The 18,176-nt window shown below is 36.9% G+C and overlaps 1 protein-coding gene across 1 annotated transcript in view; it reads right to left on the bottom strand.

Moving 5' to 3' along the window:
* The window catches only part of EYS (eyes shut homolog), a 1,660,061-nt gene that overhangs the window by 841,620 nt on the left and 800,265 nt on the right, over positions 1–18,176 (bottom strand). Inside the window, 2 exon segments of the mRNA XM_065888819.1 lie at positions 5,927–7,669; positions 8,816–9,008. Of these exon segments, the coding sequence (XP_065744891.1) occupies positions 5,927–7,669; positions 8,816–9,008 (1,936 nt within the window).

The raw sequence follows: 18,176 nt of genomic DNA, 5'->3' as shown, positions 1-18,176 counted from the left end.
AATGTTTTGAAAGAATCCTATGTATGCATGTGTGGTGTGCTTGCACTACACATGCCTGAGCAAATATGCGGTTTTATCAGTTCCACTTAATAGTATAAGAGAAGCAACTTTTCATGTCAGCATTTATTTAGTACAATGACCACTTCTGAACACAGTTGTTTCCAAATATTTATTATTTTAATAACATAATTTGGGTATATCAGTAATAATTTCCTAAAACTGAAATTGATATGTTAAAACTTAAAACATTTCTGATGGCAAGCAACCTCTGAAAAGAGGGTGCCCATTTACTTTTCCCCCAAAGAGTAGAGAATCTTCACCAATTCAGAGTATTACAATTAAAAAACAAAAACAAAAACAAAAAACTGGCAAACAGATAAAATTTGTCTCATTTTAAATTTGCTATCTTCAATTGATTCTGATGATTTTGAAATATAATTTTATTGTTTGTTTAGAGCAAACTGTTTTACTCTTCCAGTGGTCCACTTTTCCACTTTGATTTGACAGAGTATTTTATAGCCATATGTCTATCTTATGAGGCAATACATTTTTGCATATATCTGCATTATGTTTATGATCATTTTTGGCTTAAAAAAGTATTAATTTTAGTTACTCTACTATAAATACACTCACTATCAACATTTTACTTATAATTTTCTATTTTTGCTTCGAGATTAAAAATTTCCAGTTAGAGATCAAATAAATATTAACTTATATTTTATTTAGATTATTTAATGTTTTATTTTGTAATTTTATCTAGTTAGTACTCATAGGATTTATTTTGGTATAAGATATAGGGGAAGAGTTTTCAAAATAACAGAATGCATCAACATAATTTAGTAAGTATTAAAATATTTATCAATTAAGATCCCTCCTTTTTATGTAATTTTATATCTAATGTGTATACATATATATCTAGACTTTCTGTTCTATTTTTTTATCTGCATCCCTGTGATAACATCATAATCATTTATTAAAGTTTATTTTAATACTTTACCAACAAGCTCTCTTATTGCCATTATTTTTCAACATTTCTCTTCCTACTCTCTTTCACTTTAAAATGACTTAATCAGGGTTCAACAATTATCCCATTTGAAATTGTTTGAAATTGCTGTATACTTTTCAAATGCAATGTCTATGTAGTGTTAAGAGATCACACTTCTGAGCTCTCAAATAAAGATATGTCTCCATTTATCTACTTTTAGGGTATTCAACAAATTTCACCTTTTAAACTTTGTTCTGTATAGTATTAAGCAGCAGTAGTTTGTGTTTTTGGTTACTTAAATAATACATTTTCCCAATAGAGTTTTTAAATACTATAAGAAGAAATATGTAGATAAAAGGCATTTTGACTAGTTTATGAGTTTAATGGAACTACCTCTTCTGTTTCAACTTAAAGAATGGACAAAAGACCCCAAATAGCCAAAGCAATCTTGAGAACAAAAATGGAGCTGGAGGAATCAAGCTCTCTGACTTCAGACTATACTACAAAGCTACAGTAGTCAAGAGAGTATGGTACTGGTACAAAAACAGAAATATAGATCAATGGAATAGAATAGAAAGCCCAGAGATAAACCCACACACATATTGTCACCTTATCTTTGATAAAGGAGGTAGGAATGTACAGTGGAGAAAGGACAGCCTCTTCAATAAGTGGTGGTGGGAAAACTGGACAGGTACATGTAAAAGTATGAGATTAGAACACTCCCTAACACCATACACAAAAATAAGCTCAAAATGGATTAGAGACCTAAATGTAAGGCCAGAAACTATAAAACTCTTAGAGGAAAACATAGGCAGAACACTCTATGACATAAATCACAGCAAGATCCTTTTTGACCCACATCCTAGAGAAATGGAAATAAAAACTAAAATAAACAAATGGGACCTAATGAAACTTCAAAGCTTTTGCACAGCAAAGGAAACCATAAACAAGACAAAAAGACAGCCCTCAGAATGGGAGAAAATATTTGCAAATGAAGCAACTGACAAAGGATTAATCTCCAAAATTTACAAGCAGCTTATGCAGCTCAATATCAAAGAAACAAACAACCCAATCCAAAAATGGGCAGAAGACCTAAATAGACATTTCTCCAAAGAAGATATACAGATTGCCAGCAAACACATGAAAGAAAGCTCAACATCATTAATCATTAGAGAAATGCAAATCAAAATTACAATGAGATATCATCTCGCACCGGTCAGAATGGCCATCATCAAAATATCTACAAACAATAAATGCTGGAGAGGGTGTGGAGAAAAGGGAACACTCTTGCATTGTTGGTGGGAATGTAAATTGATAGAGCCACTATGGAGAACAGTATGGAAGTTCCTTAGAAAACTAAAAATAGAACTACCATACAACCCAGCAATCCCACTACTAGGCATATACCCTGAGAAAATCATAATTCAAAAAGAGTCATGTACCAATATGTTCATTGCAGCTCTATTTACAATAGCCTGGACATGGAAGCAACCTACGTGTCCATCAATAGATGAATGGATAAAGAAGATGTGACACATATATACAATGGAATATTACTCATCCATAAAAAGAAACAAAATTGAGTTATTTGTAGTGAGGTGGATGGACCTAGAGTCTGTCATACACAGTAAGTCAGAAAGAGAAAGACAAATACAAATACCATATGCTAACACATATATATGGAATCTAAGAAGAAAAAAAAAAAAAAGGTCATGAAGGACCTAGGAGTAAGACTGGAATAAAGACACAGACCTACTAGAGAATGGACTTGAGGATATGGGGAGGGGCAAGGGTAAGCTGTGACAAAGCGAGAGAGTGGCATGGACATATATACACTACCAAACGTAAAATAGACAGCTAGTGAGAAGCAGCCATATAGTACAGGGAGATGGCTCAGTGGTTTGTGACCACCTAGAGGGGTGGGATAGGGCAGGTGGGAGGGAGGGAGACGCAAGAGGGAAGAGATATGGGAACATATGTATATGTATAACTGATTCACTTTGTTATAAAGCAGAAACTAACACACCATTGTAAAGCAATTAGACTCCAATAAAGATGTTTAAAAAAAAAAAAGAATGGGATTAAGTATCATTGTGAGCTATTTATATTGTTATGTTTGTCAACAATAATATATACCTAAAAGATTTGGAGATAATGTAAATCCCTTAGAATAGAAAGAAGAAAAGAGAAAAAAATAAACCCTCTCAGTAAACTATAAAATGAATGTCAATGTCTTTATATCTATTGATGTGGTAAATTTTATTATTAAATATCTTACTTTGACTCATTCTTTTCTTCCTGGAGAAAATAACATTTACCATTTTCTAGAGTTTTACTAATATAGTACTGGATTTTTTTTTTTTAACTTGAAACGTTACAAATATGAATGGAATAAATGGAACTCATGCAAACTTTTCTTTTTATGCTATTTTTGCTACCCACTGCTACTAGAGAATATTTGGGTCAGGATTCTCCGGTTGCTCTCCCTTACACTCTTCCCAAACAACTGGTAGAAAAAAAAAATAGACATATTACTACAGAAAATTAATATGAGCTCCTAAAAAATGTTCTTTTTTCTCTCTTAGGTTTCATTTTCTTCATGAGTTTGACCAAACCGCAAAGACTGGATTGTTTAGAGGATGGCGTATCACAACACCTTCCATTCAGCTTAATAGAGCTGTGGATGGACTGCAAAATAGCAATAATATGCATCAAAAGTCCCACCAAACTCTAGGAGACACACTGGTAGAGGTTGTGCCATGATGCTCACTTTGCTGATCACAAGAGGATGCTTGGGGTATCTTTTTTTTTTTTTTCTCAGCAACCCAATGCAAGGTGAGGAATTCACCAGAGCAAAGGAGCACAGAATAACAGGCTCTCCACCTTTTATACTTCCTAGTATGGAAGCAGCATGAAGGGAGGAAATAGTAGTGCCCAATGGTTCACTTTAGAAACACACAAGGAAATTCTCCCTGCGTCGGCGACACATTCCTTCCATGCTTTGGCAGTGTATTAGAATGTACTGAAGATTTTAGCACTGCAGGCAATTCTACTATGTCCTACCCCACCTTTTCTTTACACGAAAATATTAGACCAGATGTGGTTTTAAAGATCTTTTCCAGATCCTGAATGGGTTTGGTCAACAGGGACAGGAGACAGTGAGGTTGTGTGTACATCTCCTGGGCTTCTCCATCTTGGATTGCCTTGGACTGCTCTGTCTTCCCCTACAGAGAAGCCACAGCTTCTGTAAACTGGCAGCTTTCCTCCATAGTTTCTGGGTCCTGGTAACTGCCCTTTCCTTTGCCTGTTCTGGCCTAGGGGCAGTAATGACATTCTGCTGGTACTAGTCCCAGCAAACCATACTATGCCTCATTGTTTCCTTATACCCTACCCATATATTTTTAAATGATCTTTTTATTAAACTCTCCCCGAGTACCCAGTTGGAGTTTGCTATCTTTTCCCTGATTTGACCCTGACCAATACAGTGGATGAATATATTGGAAAAATGCCAGCATGTCTTGGAAATGATTGATTACCTTGTCTAAAAGGATTAGGGAGGCAAGAGAAACTAGAAGGAGGCTAGGCGAATTAGAGGAGGTCAAAACCATCAAAGAATGTTTGCAGTTGGAGTGAGGGACGAGCAAAATGCAACGTGACAAAATTTTGCTCATAAAGGGCAAAACTAGGATTCAATTTCCTAGAAATGGGGAATTTGTGTCCTGATTGTCTGGACAGTCAGGGGTGGCTATGGGGTTACTGTAGGAGAGGAGGTGTAACTCAGCTACATTTACTAAGAACCTTCTCTGTGAGCAGCGACGTGTTAGGCATTGTCGATAAGTCATAAATTAGACAACCAGCTATCATCTTATAAAAGTACAAGGAGGATTCTACTTTTAAATTTGTAATTAAACTTACTATGTTATTTTTAGAAACTTTGTAAAGAAAATCATATCATATTGGACACACCAAATATAATGATTTGGTCTTTCATATTACTGATTTGCCAGCCATAAGTCACTCACCTAAAAACTTTAAAATATTGATATAATGCGTATTTCTTCTGAAGCATATACGCACACACATACACACACAAAACTAATAAATTCCTCACTGAAGAAAAATTAACTTCACTGCCACAATTACACTTGAAATGCCACAAGATAGAACTCTTTTAAAAATGCAAAATATCCTCTTTCTGTAAAATCCAATTTCTTAAACTTTTTTTTGCACGTTTCCTAACTTGATAGTAATTTACAAGGGTAAAGGAGATTAGTAAGTTATAAAATGCTTTAAGCTAAGAGCCGTTATCTAAGAAAAGTGGCTTTTCATTAATTATTTCAAGACTCTGAATTCAAATTCATATACAGGATATTATCTTCTGTCAGTTGCTATATGGTGTTTTTGTTAAATAAAAGACATTAATTTATATTCTGTAGTATGTATACAGTGAAAGCATCACGGCTTTGCATGAAAAAATGATAAACCACACCATGTAGGATGGGAAAATCCAATAGAGTTCCCTTGAGTTTTTTCATCTTTTCAGTTTAAAAAGTACCAGCTCTGAAGAAAATGTTAGAAAGTGTTTGCTATATTGTGTTCAATCTTACAAAGAAGCTATTTCAAGAAATGAGAATAATAAGAGTTATTCCAAAACTTTGAAAGATCCATTGTGACGACTTGAACTAGTTGTTGCTGATTGATTGCCTGTGGTATAGCCATCTCCAACATACTCCTGCATTGATCTGTGAACCTTTGTGGCAGTGTGTAAAGAATAACCACTTGTGACAGGTACAACAGCAGGGGCCATCTCCATTGAACTGGCTGCTGCCCTGATTACAAAGAGGCTGTTTAGAGCACCTGGTGACCATGACAGGCTCTTTCTTCTCTGTAGAAAAGAAACTCATTTCTAAAAGTTTACAGAACTAAAACTAAGGAACTCACCAGAAATCATCAGCTGAGGAGGTGCCGGAATGGGCTCCAGGGAAGACCAGATAAGAGACCTAGTGATGGAAAGCCTTTGACTTGCTGCAGGAGATTCCTGACCACGCCCACGAGGCTGCAGCTCCCATCTGGACCATTCTGAAGAAGTTCTGACCTCTTCTTTTAAATCAGGTGCTAAGGTCAGATAATCTGTATAATATGTCCAATCTGGCATAACTACAGACATGGGGACAGAGGTCTGTATTGGAAGTGATTGAGTTGCTGAAACTATAGAAAATGCTACAGGAGAGGTTACTTCTGAAAAATCAGACGTGGAGTCTACATGTCGTGGCAGGTTGTTTTTGAGGTCACTTGAATGTATAGTTTCTGGATGACTTTGAAAATTTAATTCAAAATTTAGAGACCCATCCCCTGTGTGAGGTTTGAACTGGGTATAAGACCCTTCATGCTCTTGCACGCCCAGTAACTTGTCTTCCTTCAGCATCTCAGTGGGACCCAAAGTTGTACCATAGAGCCCTATTTTCCATAGTTTAAAAATGTTTTCTGATACTGAAGGATCATCAGCAGTCAGTTGTGAAGTCAAATCCGAATTCGTCAGGTCTGAAGGGACAGTTTGTGAAGGCATAATGGATGAACACATCTTATCCAAACATAAATTAACATCCAAATTACTTGATAGGGTAACATATTCTTCTATGGATGAGACTAAAATTCTTCTTTTTGTACTCTTTGTAGAAGGAAATAAAGATGACAGTTCTGTGATTGCCACTGATGGCGTGATTTCAGCAGCTGAAGGAAGTGAATGTCCAGAAGTGATAGTTTGTGTTCCCATTCGTGCAAACCACCTGGCTAATACTGCTGAATTCAACCAGGATGTCTCGTAAAAGTGGGACTGTTTGTTATGCAAAACTTGATCTGAAAATTCATGAAAGGATTTTATTTCAGTCATAGAACACGTTGCACATGTTTGGCTTAATTCACTTAAAGAATCAGCAGCCTGTGGTTTGATATTTGTGAGTCTCTGGTTGCTGGATGCTTCGATAATAACCTGATCTTCACTGGGAATGGAGGCTCGTGTGGTGAATTGGTGCAGAGTTGATGAATTTAAGACGGCTACCTGCTTGGATATGATTATCTTAGCAGGAGAAATGGGAGACATCGAAGAGCTCAGCAGTCTCCAGGACTCTCTTCTTGAAATTAACGAAAGAGCTGAATATCCTTCAATATCCTCTTGAGAGACGACTGGAGGTGCACTCACGGAAGCAGTTGCGGGCGGGAAGCCACGGGAGAGTAATGAGTGTCTGTTTAACTCAACAACAGTCCCTGGAACACCACTAGTTACTGAACTCATTGTGGTAGCAGACAAGGCAACAGTCCGGGAGCTCTCAGATAATAAAGATTGTGTAGGAAAAATAAAATCTGTCATTAAGGAAGAGATGATAAACGGGGTGCTCTCTCCCCTATCAGGGAAAAAGAGACCTGGTGCGCCCACTGGAGTTTGGATGGGCATACATGATACAGATGTTTTGCCCCCGACGATTTGTGCTGGGTCATGAGCACCAAAATTCAGAAACTGAGAAGAGGAAACATCTGCTGAAGAAGGAAGACTGTGTTTTGCTGAAAGCTCTTTAGTGGAAATCAGTTCTTCGAGTAAATAGCTTTCAGAGGACGTGCCAATATTTAATGCTGCCAAACCAGTGGTTGGGAGAACGTCGTGCTGGAAGAAGTCTGTCTGTTTTGGACCTTCAGAGAGGAAAAGGTAAGAAAGAAAGGACGAGAGAGCAAGAAAGAAAAGGAAGAAGAAAAATGGATTAAGCCCTGGGCTGAATCTTCTGCAAATTACACCGCACCTTATACACATTATATATATGCAGACTAATGTGGCTCTGTAAATCATATTTCTAATAAACGTGTATGAGAAAGTTTAGTGACTTCACAGGCTGCATAAATGCAGAGTTCTATTATTCATACTCCCTGGGGTGGCCAAATTCAGAACAAATGGTCTTCTTTAGAATAACCTTCATTCCAAAATAATGATGCCTTTGAAGTATGAAACAAGAAAATTTACAATTCTTTGACAGTAAAAAATATAAAAGAATATTTGACCTAATGAGTTAGAAATATTAGAAATTTCATTTTACTTTCTGAAGAGACAATTTTTTTTATATTAGATACCATATTTCAAATTAATTCCTTAAAAGAACAGAAATTATACAGAAAAAATATAGAACAGTATACCTTTATGCTTATAATATCCATTAGGCTTTAAAAATATTTTTTTAAACAAGGAATACCTTGTTAAAGGCTATAATTCTCATTCTACTTATCCTGAGAGACAAGAAAGAATTTGGAATTTAACATACAATATACTATTTACAGTATGGCACCATTTGATTTAGTAAGTTAAATAAGATGTGTCAAAACATACTCAACCTGTCAAAATACTTCCCAATAGGAAAAAACAGATTTTTAAAAATCTGAGTGTTTTTCCAATAAATTGATAGGAATATAAGTTTACATATAATGATTCAGAGGATGTTAAATAAAGACATAATGAGGCAAGTAGTACAGGTCTTTTAAATAAGTTTTACTGATAGTTGAAACAAAATGAGGTAGAATTGGGGTTCAGTTATCTACCAAAATTTACATATCAGAATAAAGACTATTCATGAACATTTTTGCACTGTTTCAGAAAGAGTATTTATTCATAAAGGACACCAACGTTTTTAAAACTTAAAACACAGCACATAACCAACAAAAATTCTAAGCCAATTTTATAGCCCTGAAAAATCAAGTGTCTTAGAAAAATAAATATTGAAATAAGTCAGAAAATATGTTTTAAAACATAACTTTTTCAAACTTCTCCGCATAATACTCTCATCTACTTACCTTCACCAACTGGAGTAGTGTTCACTATGGCCCACAATTGGGTAGCCCTGGCAGGTGAGAGGCTACTGACCGAAGTCCCTGAGGTGGGCCCTGTGTATGTTTGTGTGGAAGTGGCCTCTTTTCGTTGAGAGCTGGGAGGTAAACAGGTGATTCTTCTTATTTCATTATCACAGAGAAGCCCAATGGAGCAGATCTGCAAATGACAGTTGCAATAGTTAAGCACATAGTTTCTTTGCCCCTGAGAATTTTTAAGTTAGTTTTGAGGTCCATTTGAACTTTCATAGTTATATTAGTTAGCTCACCACCTTATTGTGTAGAAAATGGAATCTCTATAGTAAATTTACCTATACTTCAAAATTAATTAAATTCTTCAAATTTTAGATATGCTCAAACTGAATGCCTAAATTTATTCTTGATTCCTTTAAGTCAAAATACTACTTTCCATTTGCTTTGAGGATATTTTTTCCAATGAAGAATCTGTACTTTATGGTAGAAAATATGAAAATAAAAACTCTGTTACAAATTTTAAACTTTTCTTCTCTAATGTCATATTTAGTTGGAAACTAAAATAAAACACACGATCTACAACAGATAATTTGAAGACATTATCTTGTGATTTTCTGAATCATTTTAATACACATTGGTTTAAAAAGCAAGGCTCCTTTTCTGTTTTAGCTTGACCTGAATGGCCTACTTCTGCCATATACGTATAAAATAATTTCCACATAAAGAAATTAATTTTTAATTCATAGGAAAGAGAGTTGTGAGGCATGTATAAATAAGTGCAAATGGATCAGGGATTCTCCTTTAAATGTAGAGTTAAAAATTAGTTATACTATTTGAAACATTTTGAATTTTAAGTAAATACCACATACCTATTTTCTAACAGTAAAGACATTCATAGGTAGCTCTGCTTCACTGTTACAGTATTTGTCCAAGATTGTATCTAATTTGTACAAAATGTAAATTTTGCTTTAGTTATCCCTTTTTTGTTTGTTTCACAGTTATATATTCTGTATGTACTTTCAACTCACACATTAAAGTATATAAAGCTTAAAGGCCAGTGTTATATAACTACCTTAAAAATCTAACATGTAGGAAACAGTAAAAAGTGAAGCTAGAAGCAATAGAAGAAACAGCAAGAAAAACATATCTATTATCATTCCACACATTCAAGACCAAGAGATTGTCCTTTTCTCCACTCAAGGGTAAGCAGCAAGCCCTAGAAGGACTTCACAGATTAATGACAATGCACAGGAAACTAGGATAAAAACCAGAATGCCAATATGCTAGCTTACAGTGAAAACCTAGCTGTTACACTGCTCATAAATATTTGCATGAGAGCTGGGAGGTAAACAGGTGATTCTTCTTATTTCATTATCACAGAGAAGCCCAAGGTCAGCTATGAAAGATTTGGTCAGCTTTCCCCTCCAGAATCACAATCAGAAGCCATAATTAACTACCTTGAGAAATCATCACCGCAGGATTAAGGACCCTCAAAGTCTCCGTGATCAACAAGTTCTCTCCATGTCAGCAGAGCTACCCAAGAATCACAGGTTTCCCTGATGTGCATTAGATCAGAACATGTAAAACTAGTTTTCAAACGCTTAACAACATCAGACTAAGGTACTGCCAGAAGAATGATCTTGAATACTTGATGTTAACTGATGTATCACTGATTAAAGTTATCTACCTATTAGACAACTTGACACTGGCACTGCTGACATTTGTCTCTATTATTCTCATATGTTCTCTAATAGTGTTGACTGTTATATTATTGATGTGTAAATATATTCGTCTTCCAGGTGACACTTAGGTCCAGCAGCCGGGAAGCCATACTCCCTCTTTCCTATGTTGCATGCCTAGGCTCACATACATCCTCTGCTGCTTTTAGCCTTTAACTCTCAAAGCTGAATTTACTTTCCCAATTTTGAGCTTGATAGGAAACATCCTGTTATATTCCCAAGTACTAGCAACTTTTAAATCATATTTTTTAATGTTCTTCCAAATAGATTTTAATTGTTTGAACTTTCTCTGTCTATACGCACAGGCACATACACATACACATATGCCAATACAATTTGTCTTAGAGAGACTACCATATTTTCCTTAGTTAAATCCCAAACTTCATGGGAAAGCTCACTACATATTCACTAAACCTATCTCCTCTTCCTCTTGGATTACATGTCTCAGTTACTCTTGTGTCTCTGTGTGATCATGTGACTTACTTCTACCAAAGGAAGGGTGAATGTACCATGTGTGATCCTCTGGCCTCTGTCCCTGTGTGCTGACCTCTGAAAACACATATTAAAGATGGGTAGCCACAGAAAGGAATTAGTCTAAGTTCCTGAAAGTCTATCTGAAGGAGAATATCTGAAGTCAGAAACACTCACTTGGACTTCATGTGAATGGAAAATAAATTTATATTGTATCAGGCTAGCAAAATTTTGGAGGTTATTGTTATAGCAGCTAGCATTTTCCTTACTAATACATCAATCTTTGCCTCACCTGGTCTTTCTGATAATATTCTTTGTTAGCTATGAGAAAATTAAATTTAAAAAGCACCTCATAAATGATTGAACATTTCTTTTTCTATATCTGCCTGATTACATTGAAAGATATAGCATTTCAAATATTTAGCTTTGCTTTAATTCAGTAAGCCTTTAATTTTGTATATTTCTTTCTTAATTTGGTGGTTACCATAGTAACTTATTTGGCCAATACATCCTCATTCACTCATTCATTCATCCATCAACTATGTATTGAGTGCCTGCCATTATTTGTTTTATTCACTGATATTTATTGAAACTTAACATGTGCCAAGATGATCATCATTTCTACAAAATTTCACAACTTTAAAAAATATATTTTTATTTCTGAATCTATGTTTAAGGAACACAACGCAAATAGGACTTTTTGAGTCAAAGCTTTATGAGAATATGGTCATCCACTTTTTAAAAATTTTATTTTATTTTATTTATTTTTGGCTGCGTTGGGTCTTCGTTGCTGAGTGCAGGCTTTCTCTAAGTCGCGGCTAGTGGGGGTTACTCTTCACTGTGGTGTGTGGGCTTCTCATTGCTGGGGCTTCTCTTGTTGTGGAGCACAGGTTCCAGGTGCACAGGCTTCAGTAGCTGTGGCACATGGGCTCAGTAGTTGTGGCTCGCGGCCTGTAGGGCACAGGCTCAGTAGTTGTGGCGCACAGGCTTAGTTGCTCTGCAGCACGTGGGATCTTCCCAGACCAGGGCTCGAACCTGTGTCCCCTGCATTGGCAGGAGGATTCTTAACCACTGTGCCACCAGGGAAGTCCTGGCCATCCACTTTTTAATGGACATTGTGTAGCTCGCTTGTCTTTGCTCAACAAATATTTGTTGGTCAATTTCTAAGTGTCAGTGACTACCGTAAAGGCTGGGAATGAACTAGTCAACAAGATTAGCAAAGTTTCTCCCATCATATAGCTTGTATTTCAGTAAAGGAATTAGAATTCATTAATAGTAACTAGCAATAATTTGCTTAAAGACAAAATTTTGCGAGATAAATAATGAGGAAAAGCACAGAGGGCTGTTTTGGACGAGTGGTTAGGGAAGTCTTCTTTGATCAGGGATCTGAATTAAGTAAATATCTGAGGAAAGAGTATTCAAGGCAGAAAGAATGGTAGTACAAAGACCTCAAGGCAGAAACGTGCTTGTGTATTTGAGCAACAGCAAGATGGGCAGTGTAGATAAAGAGAATGAGGGAAGGCCATTGGTGGACGGAAATGAGGTCATCGACATGGCCAGGAGAGATATCATGCCGGATGATTTGTTTGTTCTTGAATTTGGAATTAATTCTGAGTGTGATGGGCAGCCATTGGAATATTTAATATTTAGAGTAGAAAAATGATATGGTTTGACTTATGAAAAGATTATGTTAATGCTACATAGATAATAGACTCTTAAGGGAGTCTGAAGAAGGGACAGAATGGAAGCTGGGGCATCAGTTGGAAGCTGGCAGTAGCCTTGGTGAGAGACAGAAATAGATTAGCCTGGAGTGAAAGTAGTGGTAGATAGAGTAAGGGTACTTTCAGGAGATACTTGAGAGACAGAGCCTATGAGATATGTTGGTAGATTGATGTCTGGAGTGAGAAGAGAAGGTTAATAAATGATTCTTAGGTTCTTGTTCCTGTTAATGGATGAGTAGAGGTGCCACTTACTAATTTGAAGAACACTGGTGGAGACCAGCTAGGGAATGGAGGTGGATCCAGATTTCTATTTAAATACTTTAAATTTGAGAAGTTTATTAGCTGTCCAAATGTGGAGATAGAGTAGTAAACTGGAAATATGAGTCTTTCTTAAGGCAGAATTACCCTTAAATCATTTCTGTTAATTAAGAAAGTATGATTTAAAAGATACCATAGCCCTCCTCCCTAATTCTCTAGCCATAAAGCTAGAGAATGGCAGAGTTGGGATTCATATGTAGGCAATGAGGAGCTTGAACCCACACTCACGATCATAATTTTGCCTCTTGTTACAGCTTCAACATTTGTTATGAACAGTTCTACCCTATAGCTGATTATTTTAGATAAAAAATTAAAATGTTCTACTACTCAGCCTGTTTAACAAATGCCACTATCAATTAAATTTAATGATCACCAATAATGTTTAAGATCTGGGCAAAACAGTGTCTCTCACTGAAATGAGTTTACAACCTAGCAGATAATTTTTCATTCTACAGATGGTCACATTTGACAATGGAATATTGTACTTCATCCTTATTTTCTACTTGAAATGATGAGTATGTAATACAGCAAACAACAGCAAAGATCCCAGTGGTCGCAATCAGTTTTGTATCAATTTAATTCTGTGGATTAATCTACTTTCATCAGAACAGGTAGGCCAAATTTACTCTTTCAAATTTACTAAAATAATTGAAAGCTTGAATTTGTCCAACCCCATTGAAATATACATTATTAATATGTCATTGTTTATATAGCAAAATGTGTACATAATTTGTGGAGGCTAGTGAAAATAAAAATATAAAGCCCCTTGTTGAGAAATGATTAAATATTCAAGTCAACAACAGCAGAACATTGGACTGTGTGTGTGTGTGTGTGTGTGTGTGTGTGTGTGTGTGTGTGATGTGGGAAGGGTCTTCTAATGGCAGGGTCTCTCCAACTCACAGGTCACACAGCCATGATGGCAGCCTCCATATACATACTAATTTTCCCAGACTAGAACATTGGATCTACCCACTTGTAGCTTGGTGCTCTTTGACAATTTTCTCTGGGTAATATTTTCCTTCTTAAAATGAAATATCTTTTAGATAATTAGAAGAAACAATTCAGATCACTGGTGTGCCAAATTCATGGTATGTTTGTTCCTTGTAGAATTATAAAGAATACATCAAACAGAGGAACCAAGATAAAGTAACCAAGCAAATCAGTCTCTAAGTATAGATTTAGTTGGCCCATTGATTACAGTTCTAAGAAACAATAAGCTTTTCCCAGGTTTGTTGAAGTTGAAAGTGAAACTTTCAATTTATGCTAATTGCAACTGTCCTGTTGCATTAGCAAAGATTCACTAAACTTGGTTCTCTTTAAACAATCTCCACTTTTTGGCAAACTTTTGCATCGTTTACATCATTTCCAATTCTATAAAAATTTCACTGCATCAATTTACTACTTAAAATTCTCATGTCACAAGTTACAAATCACAGTCCAGTCACAAGACCAATAGCCAATAGTTCACATCTAGATAGTATACTTTTCCCATAACTTGTTAATTAGATAAGAGGAGAGGGGATTACAAACTGAAACTTTTTACTGTCCTATCTATGGTAGGCAGAATGCTATGTTCTAAGATGGCCCTCAAGCTTCCTGCCCACCCAACTCTCCCACCCACCAGTGTATGGACGCTGTATAAGACATGATGGTTTCGCCACATGATCAGCCTAGGTGACTTACATGGTACGGTTGACCTTAAGAAAGGGAGATTACATAAGCCTTTTAAAAGCAGAGTTTTCTCTGACTGGTCACAGAGGAGGAAGCCAGGGATTTGAAGTATAACAAGGATTTGAGCCTTGTTGCTGGTTTAAAGACAGAGGGAGCCACGTGGCAAGACAGTCAAGCGGCCTTTAGGAGTTGAGAGCAGCCTCCAGCTGCAGCCAGCCTGGCCACAGAACTGAATGCTGCCATTGGCAGAAATGAGCCTGGAAGTAGATTTTCACCCAATCTTCAGAGGAGAATGTAGCCCAGCTGACACACTGATCTCAGGCTGACTGCTCACCTACAGAACTACGGCTGATAAATGGGGGCTGTCTTAAGCTGCTGAACTTGTAGTAATTTGCTCTGCAGCAATGGAAAACTAATGCATTGTCCCACTAACTTCAGCACAGTAAACACCAAGACGTTGGGTCCTCTCCAGTCTTGGAGACCAGGCAGTCGTCATGTTAGGGATGTTGGCACCACCAGCTGGCGGGGTTTGTAATTTTTGTTTGAGTCAGTCCTGGACCTTTGTGCCCTCAGATCCCCTCCTTCCCACTCCGCTCTCAGGCTTTGCTAGGAATCCTGCCCCCTGCAGGCTGCACTTCCTGGGTTCCTCATTTGCTGGCTTCCACCAATGGGAGGCACTAGGGTCTCGGGAGAGGGTGAGGGGGGAGCAAAACGTAGACATCTCCGCCCCCCCCCCATGCCAACGTATGCACACGGTGTCCCAGACTGCATCCTTTCCGCTCCCATGTCTGCATCCTCCAGATGCCCTGTGCGGTGAACACTTCCCCCTTCCAGCCTGCAGTGGTTTCGTGCCGTGGCTAATCTCCAGTTGCCTTGCTAACTTTTGGTTGGATCTCAGCTCTTCCCTCACCTCTGTAACCAGTTCCCTCTATTATAAATGCTAGAGATGGTTTCTGCTTTTTTCTGGTTAAGACACTAATTGATTCAGTGTTGCTGTCCTATAGAGGATACAGGCAGATTTCTGTAGGCAGTTATCTAACTTGATGGGGAGATAAAAGGTAATGTGGGCGTCAACCTGAAAGTAGGAACGATATTCTGAAGATTGATATAATTCACCCATAGTAATAAAAAATATATATATTAATGATCGGAGATCAAACGTTAAGAATACTTTGGTGTAAACTATGTAATACTGACATAATTTTGTGCTTATACAATTGGGATAAGTATTTTTATTTCTAGCTTTTCTAGAATTTCCTACATAAAGTCAATATGTAAGGTCCATGCCAATAATCAAAATTGTTAATTATATGACTGTTTGTGTGCCAACTTGACTTATATGTCTTTATAAGTAAACTAAACGTGCCTCTAGGCAGCTGGTTATGTTTGTTCCACTTTCCCCTGAAAGCCCAGTCCTAGTACATAGATACATATTTGGGAGTTAGTAAACATTTGTGGGAAAAAAACTAAAAGATAACATTTTTTGAAGAGACATTTTTATCTAGCTATTTCCCCGTTTCTTTTTCCCCTTTCTAGACACACATTTTGAGAGATGTATTGGCCAGATCTCTCACACATTCCGTTCTTTCTTCCAGCCATTCTAATCCAGCTGTCATGTCATCATGTCACTAAAAATATTCATGTAAATTTCCAGAAATACAACCATGCTGTTCTATTCAAAGCACGGTTTGAGGTAATCATTTTATTCAAATCCTCAACAATATTTAACAGAACCAACCACTATCTTCTGAAACGTTTGGTTTGTCCCATACTTCCTACCTCTCTCCCTACTCCTGTCTCCTCCCTTGGCCTCTTCTCTTCATTCTGGTCTTTAATTTGGAATTCCTTGGAGCTTTATCTTCAACCTTTTATCCATTTTTTCCTACATTTTCCCCAGAAGTATTTTCATCTATTCAAAAAACCATAAAGATATCTGTATATTCATGAGTCTCCAAACTATATCTCCACCTCACACCTCTTGAAGTATATTCTTTTATAACCAATGACTTATTTAGCACCACTAGTTAAAAACCTCATGGGGACCTAATATTTGACACATACAGTATTACAGTGATGAACTGCTTGTTCTAACACGTTCCTATAACGATCCTCTCTGCTCAGGAAATGCAACACTTTCGCTCGATTGCTCAAGGTATCTCTGGTTTCTATCTAACATGTCTACTTAATGCCACGTTTTGCTAATTCTTCTATAGTATATTTTAAATATAGTTTTTTTCTCTCAGTTTGCTTTGCCACAACCGTAGGTCAAGCCTATGAAATAATTCATGCAATAATTGCAATGGCCTAGCTTCACTCATACTTCTAACCTCCTTCCAGACCCTCTACACAGAATAGGAAGGATATTTTAATAATCTGAATAAGATCACATCACTCCCCTCTTAAAAAAATTTTAAATGTATTTCCACTATATATTTGAAGAAAATCCAAATAATTTTCCATTCTTTTTGACTCACTACGTAATCTGGCTCTGCCTGTTTCTGCCGACCTATCTTCTCCTTTGTTCCCACTGGACCTACTGCGCTCAACTCACAGTGTCTGTTTTCACCACCGCATGTGGAGCAAAGCCTTTTCCTCCTTATGACCCGTGCATGTGTCCATACCCCTGACAGCACATCCAACTCTCACTTTTCCCTTGGATGATTTCTTCTCGTGCTCAGGTCTGAAGTGTACCCCCCTTAGAAAGAACTTCTCTGTCACCTGCATTATTTTTCTCTCACTGCAACGTTTTCTTTTCTTTCAGAAAACTAAGTATAGTTTGAATTTTATTTTCATTTGTCAATTACCTTTATTGCTGTGTCTTTTCTGGTATGCTACAAGAACCACTAGGTAGACGCCTACGTATGTTCCATTCTGAGCCCTACTCAGCACACTGTTGGTTGGCCATTAGCCAATGAGGGTTCCTTAAATGAATATATAAGCGATACTTACAAAATTGTCTCTATACATTAAATAGTTGAATTTGCAAAATATCAGTATATTTCCACCCACACATTACATAATTGATGTTTGAAACACAAATGACCCTTCACATGCCATATGTCACAAGAAATGCAAGCAACCAAATATGAGAGTCCAATAGATGCCAGTCTTGACTTACAAGGGAGATTAAGTTTCCTCTGAGAAATAAGGACCCAAATCATGTGAATAGTCTGTCTTGAGACCAGAGGCGACAGGTGAAAATGTACAGCTGGTACTATTCTACTTTCCCTTTGTGTCTTATACACTTGAGAAAAACAGTTTCTCCTGTTTCCAGGGTCTCTTGTTAAGGAATACTCAACTACTAAACAAAGATGTGCTAGGAAGAATGGATAAATTCTTTGATTTTAAGAACTGGGAAGTTAAATAAGATCAAAGTCACTTAGCAACCTCCCCTACACCACACTTAAGTTGTATGAGGTAACTCCTGGGCTTTGG

The sequence above is a fragment of the Phocoena phocoena genome, chromosome 12, assembly GCF_963924675.1.
Source record: "Phocoena phocoena chromosome 12, mPhoPho1.1, whole genome shotgun sequence".
Taxonomy (NCBI): Eukaryota; Metazoa; Chordata; class Mammalia; order Artiodactyla; family Phocoenidae; genus Phocoena; species Phocoena phocoena.
This window is presented reverse-complemented; position numbering and strand designations above follow the sequence as displayed.